This window comes from Nelumbo nucifera, chromosome 8 (assembly GCF_055504915.1).
Source record: "Nelumbo nucifera cultivar China Antique chromosome 8, China Antique-T2T, whole genome shotgun sequence".
In the NCBI taxonomy this organism is placed as follows: Eukaryota; Viridiplantae; Streptophyta; class Magnoliopsida; order Proteales; family Nelumbonaceae; genus Nelumbo; species Nelumbo nucifera.
Genome location: NC_142656.1, coordinates 50,777,895 through 50,788,181, shown reverse-complemented (window position 1 = coordinate 50,788,181; position 10,287 = coordinate 50,777,895). Strand labels below are relative to the sequence as shown.

The 10,287-nt window shown below is 41.0% G+C and overlaps 1 protein-coding gene across 1 annotated transcript; it reads left to right on the top strand.

Annotated features, from left to right (window-relative positions):
- The first annotated feature begins 418 nt into the window (after window positions 1-418).
- LOC104601534 (lectin protein kinase family protein) lies at window positions 419-3,535 on the top strand. Its single transcript, XM_010264888.3, has one exon. It carries the CDS (start codon window positions 773-775, stop codon window positions 3,278-3,280), a length of 2,508 nt encoding a protein of 835 aa, XP_010263190.1. The 5' UTR covers window positions 419-772; the 3' UTR covers window positions 3,281-3,535.
- Window positions 3,536-10,287: the final 6,752 nt, after the last annotated feature.

Genomic DNA, 10,287 nt, shown 5'->3' with positions numbered 1-10,287 from the left:
CGTGGCCTATTTCATAGCCACGTGGCAGACCATAAAACATTCCAAATTTCTGACCCAATCAGAGGTTGGTATATTATCCAATATTCAAGGTTTCTAACACGTGGCTAACGGAATGGTTGGTTGGATACGCCTGAAATCGAGAAATATCTGCTACCTCCGTTGGCTTGGCATACCTCTTCCAAAAACCGTGACCATCGCTGTGTTGATATGAGCCCACCCTGAATCACATGAAGTGATGATGTTAAGTAAAAGTGGGACTCAGATGGTGAAATGTGAAAATTGGAGAGGCAAACCTGGGGCTGATCTCCCATGTCAGCGGTCTGTTCTGCCACGTGGCTACTTATTTTTTGCCATGCTGGGTCACAAGCAACTCCTGTTGGATGACTGTCTTATTAGTAATTTTTCCTTTCAGAGTCTTCCATTTAACGGTCTGATCTGCCATCAGTGCCATGTCCCCACTTATTTGCCCCGCTGGATCACAGGCAAGCCACCTGCGTATGACACGGTCTTTTCAAAGTCATCCGGTCAACGGTCTGATCTTCCACGTGGCAACTTACTTACCACGCTGGACCACGGGCAACTCGTCTAATTTTCCAACCAACGTTGTCGCCACAAGTTTTTCCTCCTGTCAAAGTCTTCTACCCCAACCCACTTCCGTTTTCCCCCTCTCTGACTCTGTAACTCAGCCTCTCAAAAACCCCAACACCCCTGTAACCACAGAACCAGGTAGAATAAAAAGAGGAGAAGGTGAGAGAGTGAGAGAGTGAGAGAGATGATGATGATTCCCTATTTCTCTCTATTGTTGTTACTTCTGTCTGGTCTTTTCTGTTGCCTGATCTCTGCAAGCATCTCTCCCGGCTGGACGCTTCGAGTTGGGGGACCCAACACAAACTTGACATCAGCAAACAACACCTTTTCTCTGTCCTTCATCAGCGTCAACTCAAACAACCCATCTTCAGTTGCCGCTGCAATTTCCTACTCCGGCATCCCTGTCTGGATAGCCGGTGGCGACGACGGCGTTGTTGACTCCAATGCGGCCTTTGAATTCCGCACAGATGGCAATCTCCGCCTCGTTAATGGATCTGGCTACGTCGTCTGGGAGTCTAAGACGGGCAACCGCGGCGTTACAATGGCGACGCTTGAAGACACAGGTAATTTTGTTCTGAGGAACGACTCGGTTATGGTTTGGTCTACTTTCGATAATCCAACAGATACGATCTTGCCGACCCAGAATTTCACTATGGATAAGAGATTGCGATCTGGGTCTTACTCTGTTGTTCTTCTGAAGTCTGGAAATCTGACTCTAAGATGGAACGACACCATAGTTTACTGGAATCAAGGTTTGAATTCGTCGATTGATGCGAATTTGACGGCCCCCAGCTTGTCCCTTCAATCTATTGGACTTCTGTCGCTTTACGATCTTAAGCTTGCTCAACCTGTTGTTGTGGCTTATAGTAGCGACTATGGAGAGGGTACTGATGTTCTTAGGTTTCTGAAGTTAGATTCTGATGGAAACTTGAGAATCTACAGCTCTGTTAAGGGTTCCGGTGCCTCCACTGAGAGGTGGGCTGCTGTTTTAGACCAGTGTCAGGTTTTCGGGTGGTGTGGTAACATGGGGATTTGTAGCTACAACGATACCAAGCCTATTTGTGGTTGCTCATCTCAGAATTTCGAGTTTGTGGATCCGAATGACAGTAGAAAGGGGTGCAAGAGAAAGGTAGAGATTGAAGATTGCCCTGGCAATTCAACTATGCTGCAACTGGAACATACCCAGTTTTTGACTTACCTTCCTGAGCTCTCTTCCCAGGTCTTCTTTGTTGGAATATCCGGTTGCAGGTTGAATTGCCTCGTAGGTGCTTCCTGTGTTGCGTCTACCTCTTTGGCTGATGGAACGGGACAGTGTTATTTGAAGGTTTCAGATTTCGTTTGTGGGTATCAATCCCCTTCCCTTCCTAGTACTTCTTTTGTCAAGGTCTGCAGCCCAGAGCTTCCCAACTCACCCCCATCTTCCCCGAGCTCAACCGATACAAAGACTCGGGGGTTGCGTGCATGGGTAGTTGTGGTTGTGGTTTTGGTAACACTGGTTGGGTTAGTCCTCTTGGAGAGTGGATTGTGGTGGTGGTGCTGTAGGAATAGCCCCAACTTTGGGGGATTCTCAGCTCAGTATGCTCTTCTTGAATATGCCTCTGGTGCTCCAGTCCAGTTCTCCTATAAGGAGCTGCAGCGCTCAACAAAAGGGTTCAAGGAGAAGCTTGGAGCAGGTGGGTTCGGTGCTGTTTATAGAGGGATTCTTGCTAATAGAACAGTGGTTGCAGTGAAACAGCTTGAAGGGATTGAGCAAGGAGAGAAGCAATTCAGGATGGAAGTTGCAACAATAAGCAGTACTCACCATTTGAATTTGGTGAGGTTGATTGGGTTTTGCTCCGAAGGTCGCCATAGGTTGCTGGTTTATGAGTTCATGAAAAATGGCTCTCTCGATAATTTCCTTTTCACAACAGAAGAGCAGCCTGTAAGATTGTTGGACTGGGAGGCCCGTTTTAATATAGCACTTGGAACTGCAAGGGGTATCACATACCTTCATGAGGAGTGTCGGGACTGCATTGTCCACTGTGATATAAAACCAGAGAACATTCTGCTAGATGAAAATTATAGTGCTAAGGTCTCAGATTTTGGCCTTGCAAAGCTTATAAATCCAAAAGACCATAGGCGGACCTTAACAAGTGTCAGAGGAACAAGGGGATACTTGGCACCAGAGTGGCTTGCAAACCTTCCCATAACATCCAAATCTGATGTCTACAGTTATGGAATGGTTTTATTGGAGCTTGTCAGTGGTCGAAGGAATTTCGAAGTTTCAGCTAGCACATCCCATAAGAAATTTTCTCTGTGGGCTTATGAAGAGTTTGAAAGGGGAAATATAGAGAATATTGTTGACAGAAGGTTGACTGAGCATGACGTGGATATGGAACAAGCAATGAGAGCAGTTCAAGTGAGCTTCTGGTGCATCCAGGAGCAGCCATCTCAGAGGCCAATGATGGGAAAAGTGGTGCAAATGTTAGAAGGGATTACATCTATTGAAAAACCACCAGCCCCAAAGGCCACGACAGAGGGATCTGTAAGTGGGACTAGCATAAATGCTAGTAGTAGTGTGAGTAATTTCTCCACCTTTGCAGCTTCAGGTCCAGGTCCATCCTCAACCTCATCATTCCAAGCCTTAGGAGTTCCATCATCTGTTTCAGGGAGGAACATTGAGAGAACTTCATCCTCTCTGCTTCAAAATTGAACTTTGAACCCTCTTTCTCACATTTAATTTGTATGACAGCTAGTTCAAATTATAATCCTTCCAAAAATCTTGTCTATGAAGAAGACTAATGCAGGTAAGTTTTGTTGTATTGTTGTATTGTTATAACCTAATTGTTATATACCCTGTATTCTTGTTTTATGTATGGTTCAAGCTCTCAAATTGAGATTTTTCTTCCATCTGTCATGCATATACTCTTGTACAAGTTCAATTTAACTAAGGATTGCTTATTTGGTCTATTCAATATTTTGTTAAATTATTACTCTCCTGTTACACGGTATAATTGCTGTTTGTACACACTCTTATTTCTAATTATAATTCTTCATGAGGAGTGTCAAACTGCATCTTCCACTGATATAAAGGTAGAGAACATTATATTGGGTGAAAATTACAATGCTGATCCTTGGTCAGCCTTGCATTACTTGTTAAATCATGGAGACCATAGGTGCACTTTAACAAGTATTAGAGAGATTATGGGATGTTTAGCCTTGTCATAAAATAAGTGGTACAGGCACATGTAAAAGGAATTTTTGTTCTGGTCTTAGGGAGGTGAAGAGGGGGAACGCGAGGGACAGACTGGGTATAGTCCTATTGGCATTTTTTGTGCACAAAGTGGCTGCCCTCAGACTTGAATCCACATTCTCATACTTGCCATCCCAAGGTTTTAATAATGAATATCATCATTATTAAAAGATTGAAAGATTGACCAAATATCAGGTAGACATGGAGCAAAATGATTAGTGAGGCTTCTGGTGAATTTGAAAGCTGACAATCAAGGGAAAAGTGGTTTATATGCCAAAAGGTATTACATGAATTAGAAACTATTGGCCCTAAAGTCTATGGCAGAAGGCTCTGTAAGTGGAACCAGCATAAATGTTATGAGTGACCTGAGTCTCATCCCACATTTGCATATTCAGCCTTAACTCACTGTTCAGCCTCGTTAATTTTGAGCCTTGGCATTTTTATCATCTATCTCAGGGAGGAGAGAGTAGTAGTCATCCCTCTTGCGTTGCTTTGTGTAAGTTACTAATTGAACATTTCTAATTGGTTGTTTCCCATCATAGAATTTCTGCTTTTATTTGTGTCTGCAGTCATTAGTGCCCCAATCTGTGGAATAAGAGAGACGGTGGCATTTTAGATCACAACATCTAGTACAATCTCACCATTTTGCCACTAACAAAAAGTTCAATTGCAGCTTTTTCCTTGTACTATATCCAACAGGGGTCACTTTGATCTTGTAACTTTTATTTATTTTCTACTACCTACTTTAAATGGCATCCCCCTCTATATAGTCTGTTCTCTCCACACCATGTTTGATTGTTTGAAGTCTTCTTAGTGGAAACAAAGGGTAACTCTACTACCAAAGGAAAACAATGCATCTCTTTCTTCTTTTTATGTAAATATGTTATTACTATTGTTAATAAATTAAATATCTCTCATGGAGGTGTTTTATACAAACAAGAAAAAGGGATAAAAGAACTTTTATTTATGTAAAAAGGAGTTGAATAGGGTCTGGTGACTGCTAGCAGCTGTATATATTTATATATTTCTCTTGATCAATGAAATTTCCATTTACCCATAAAAAAGTTGAAGACTAAGTAAAATTTGAGATATTTGTAGTACCTTTTAAATTTAATCCTATTGTTAGAATTTGAGACATCCATTTCTCTCTCTCACTGGAGCTCAGTTCGGAAGGAGTACAAATACAAATATGTACAGTGCAAATAGACATCCATTTCTCCCTCTCACTGAGGTTCAATTAGGAAGGAGTACAAATACAAATATACAGTGCAAAACCTTGTATTCTGTATGTATTTGCACTGTACATATTTGTATTTGTACTCTTTCCAAACTCAGCCTTAGGCTTAGTTCGGGAGGAGTACAAATACAAATATGTAGAGTACAAAACCTTGTACTTTGTATTATTTTGCATTGTACATATTTGTATTTGTACTCTTTCCAAACTGAGCCTTGGTGCAGTCTCAGCCCATTTCACAGAATTCACATCAAGAGCCAGTATCTTAAATTAACCCTATTGCAGATGCAGGCATCAAAGTTGTTTACAGACTGCAGTTTAGTCTAGAGATGTTGAAGATCTACTTGGACAGGGCATATACTGGAAAACTGCTTCCAAGTTAATTACCACCCCATATACCAGCTACAATCAGCAAAGTTATTAGCCTATATAACTAAGCATCTTAATCCCTACCATTTGGGGTTGACTATTCAAATCCTTTCTTGTCATTGTTCTCTATCAGAAGCCATTTTCTCTCAAATAAGTCCTTGATCATTTCCTACCACTTTAGCTCTCATCTACATCAGCATCTTCATATCTAAACATTTTTAAGCATGTTTTTTGTTTGCCTAGCAGTTTTTTTCCAAGGAGGGTTGGTGTTGAGTAAAGAGATAAAGGATTTAGGGGAGTTTAAGTCACTTGCTATTTTTTTGTTGTTTGTTTTTATGGCCAGCTGGAATGAGATCCTCGTTTACAAGGTCAGTCAGAATAGCCATTCCCTCAAATGGGAGGATGCTATTCTGCTAGGAATGGGAATCGGAATCGGAATCCCATTCTGCCCGTGAGCACCCCTACCACTCTACCTACAAGGCTACAAAAACAGAATCCTCTTCATCATGTTACAAGGGTTCAACCGGTCTGACCGTCTGATCCGGTCTAGTTCAGTTTTCAAAACCATGCATCTTCCAATAATCTCTTCCCCACGTATCTCTTAAACTAAAAAAAGCCTATAATTCGTCTCCTTCCCAAGGCAATAACCTTGGAAAAGAAATTCTAGAGAATTCCCCCTTGAGAAACTGCTACTTGACCACATATCCCAAGTAGGCATTAGGACCAAGCAAGACAATTGGTCCAATGGTTCAACCTGAAACAAGCGAAAACAATAAGAAAATAAGTAGGAACAAATATCAAAAGCTTTCTTTTAGTTAACAAATACAAAACTGACATGAACTACGAAAGCAGAAAGTAGAATTATTTATTTATTTATTAATTTACCAATAAATATGCATGTTCATTTATCACTGACAATAGATTATCCATATAATGTTGTCTCAAGTTCCATATACAAAACGAGAAAACCTCATGTATAGATAAATATAGATTACCAAGAAAAGGAAGATACAAGACATGCATTGTTAGCAACATCATGGATAAGGTAAGAATGAAAGGATTCTATTATAACAAGCCACATCAACATTTTGGGAGAAACGCAATTGAAAAATCAGTAATCCATAAAAGAAAGTTTAGCAGAAATTTTTTATGATAGAACTGTCAACCCAAGAAATGACAACCATAATTGGTGCAGAATCTATCAATTAAAAATAATAAGGTACGAAAGATCATACTCAATTCTTGTAATCAAAGCAAACTGAAAAGAAGTATAGAAAAGAAAAAAAAAAAAAAAGAAGGGTCTACCTGAGTAAAGGGTTTGTGAAATCAATGGCAGGCTCTTGTTTCTTCTTTGTTGGTAGCAGAAGTAGTGGTCTTAGACATTGGTGCTGGGTGTAGTAGTGTTACTCTTGTTTAGAGGTGTAAAATGGGTCGTGCCGCCCTCCCCTGTTATAACTTGGGGGTTGGCCTGGCACAGCCCACGGTCCAAGCCCGTGTGGGCTCATGCCATGCTGCGAGTCGGGCTGGTTTGTGGGCCAAGCCTTAGGCCAGGCCAGGTCGTGGATTGGTTCAAAGCTATTTTTGTCTATTTATTTAAAAAAATAAAAAGAAAAAACTTAAAATTTTAATTTTATATGAATTTTGATGTATACAATTGCTTATATATACAATAGTTAAATAAATTAGTATAATAAAATTGAAAACAATTGTTTATTTTATTAATATATTATATACTATATATTATTATATAATTATAGTTTATATATTATATATAAATATATAAAAAATATATATATATATATATATATAATATATGGGCCATGCCAAGCCGGGCCGTGGGCGGCACAGCCCGCTCAATCGTGTCATGTTGGCCCGACCCGTGGACCTAAAACCCCAGGCCCAGCACAACCCAAACCATCATGTCAGGCTTGGCACGACCAACATGTCGTCATGCTGGGCCGGTCCAAAGTCGGGTTGGATCGTGCCATGGGCGACACAACCTGATTTACACCTCTACTCTTGTTGCTAATGGGAGAAGAGGCAATAGAATTAGGGTTCCTCTTCTTTTGTGTCTTTGGGGAGGAGTTGGAGGTGTGTGCCACTAGTGTGTTAAAGATAAGATGCCACTAGTGTGTTAAAGATAAGACATAAGTGGGTTGTAACAAAAAAAGGGTTTGTTATCCTACATGGCAAGAATTACGTAGTTAAATTAGTTATCTGGCTATTTACATCTATAAATACCCTTGGAATCTTCAATGAAGTCATCTCCTTTTCTTGTATTTCATACAATTTTTACATGGTATCAGAGCCAAGTTAGCTTTGATCCTTTTTTTTTTGTGTGTGTTTCCTTACTAAATGATAACACTCTGCAACAACCACTAGTTATGGCATCACCGTCTTTAACGAGAAAGACAACAACAATAACTTGTGACGAATCAAATTAGAAGTCGCTGTATTATCTACATCTGTTAAACTCTCTAGTTTCAAGCCCATTTACTTATTAAAATTTGGGGTAAATTATAAAGACCCCCCTGTACTATGGGGTCTGTGACGAAGACCCCCCTGTACTTTGTTTTGCGACAAAGACCCCCTGTACTATGACCATGAGATAAAGACCCCCCTTGACCGTTAAGTCAGATGACAGATTGCATTAAATTACCAAAATACCCCACTAAACTTTTTTCTATTATCTTTTTTTTGCCCTTTTTCTCTTAAAACCTATTTAACCTATTGTTTTCCCTTTATTCTCTTTTCCCCTCCCTCACCGTCCTCTCTCATTCTTTCTCTCTCCCAATTCTCCTAAATGAAAGGATGGAGGAAACCCGTTTTTCATCTTCCCTTTCTTCTATTCTCCGTATTCAATCTCGTCTCTATAGTCGTTGCCAACAATGCCGCGATCATGGGAAACTGCAATGCTTGATGGCCCAACAACAGATGTCTGCCCATATCTTCGTCTTCTCCATCTTCCATCTTTTCCTCATTGTCATCGTCGACTTCTTCTGCTTCCATGGCAACTAGCAAAGGGAGAAAAAAAAGGACGGAAGGACTTGTAGTTGATGGAGCCGGAGACTCTCCTCCTGCAGCACTTGCAGAGCCGGAGCTAGAGCCGCCTCCCCTGCAACACTTGCGGAGCCGGTGTCACATCCCGACCTAAACGTGTTCGTCATGGTTGGACTCGTGGACTACTTACTAACTACCAAAACCATTTATACGTGGTTTTGGCATCATCACGCCCATCGACTACTTACTAACTACCAAATCTGTTGACTATGCAGATTTCCTTTCCAAGCTTTTGATTCTCCGATTTGACAAATCTACATGGAACAAACCTATTTCCTCCCCCCCCCCCCTCTCACTCTACCCTTAAAATTCCTCTCCCCTTCCCATCTCAATCCTTTGATCCTTTCCTATATATCATCACTTCTTCCAACATTCATTGGATTATCGGCCTCGTTTACTTGGTTCCTCTTTTCTTCTTTATTCTATTTATCTCCATCTTAGGACTCTGTTAGAGAATATGAACCTATTCAAGGACCTCACCTAACAGCTTAAGCTTTTAGGTTGAATGGTTTCTTTGAGATGGTATCAGAGCCACTTTGACCAAGTGGTCTAGTGTTCGATCCTCAGTACCCCCATTATAATTAATTAAGTTTCAGCAAAGGGTATGGGTGGGCCTGTGCTTGTTCACACTTCAAGTCCAATGGACTTTCATGTGAGGGGGCATGTTAGAGAATATGAACATATTCAAGGACCTCACCTAACAGCTTAAGCTTTTAGGTTGAATGGTTTCTTTGAGAGACTCCCTCTCCCTCTCTGCTCAAATATCTTTGAATCATCAAAGGAGAAAAATGGAGAACAATCAGTAGTCGTTCTGGCAATTCAGCGATCAGCTGAGGCTACAATCGATAAACTTGGCAAATCTTTCTCTTAAGGATTCAATATGGGGGAATTCAGCGATCAGCTGAGTCCACGAGCCGTAGCCGGCATCACATCGTGGTTGGACTCATGGACTACATACGCCAAAATCACATATCTTCTGTAAATGGTTTCACAGAAGAGAAGCAATGAAGAGATGTATTTTGTTAATTGGTTTCCAGAGCTCCACAAGGTGTCGAAACCCCACCTCAATGGAGAGAGAGATCGGGATTGAATTAAATGGGTTCGATCCCGATGCTGTTAAGGGGAAGGGCAAGAAGAGAGATCGGGGGAGAGAGAGGAGAGAGAGGGAGAGAGAGAGAGAAATGTGAAGTAACGGAATGGTAGTACCAAAAGGTCGGGGAAGATGAACACTGTTTTTCTCCTCTAGTTATTACAAGGGTAGTATGGGGATTAAAAAATATTATAATGGCTTTTTTGGACAAAAGACTAACGGAAGGAAGTCTTTGTCTCACGGTCATAGTACAGAGGGGTTTTTGTCGCAAAACAAAATACAGGGGGGTCTTTACAATTTGCCCTAAATTTTTCGGGTGAATGCGTACAACAAATTTTGTCATCCACCGTATGTCCACACCATTGATGTCTAATAAATCACCCTTTGTGTAGCTTGGGCCTCACCCCCTTGATAAATTTGTTGCAAGAGCATTTCACTCCATATTTTATAATATTCCCCCACACAATATATTAATGTGTGTGTAGCTAAAAAGAAAATTTTATCTTGTTGTCTTTCATGAGCCCATTCTAATCCTCGACTGAACCCCTTGGTGATCGACATGTAACCCTGCCATTACCTATGGCTGATGAGTGATTTCTATCTACCCCACCTATTTAGCTTCACTAACTCTTCCACAACCTAGGCCCACTCCAAACCCTGAATCTGGGCAGCCCATGACTAAGCTTGAACTGACGACCCTTGAACTGGCTGACC

Coding starts and splice junctions, on each gene's coding strand:
- LOC104601534 (XM_010264888.3), top strand. CDS start 773: ATGATGATGATTCCCTATTTCTCTCTATTGTTGTTACTTCTGTCTGGT.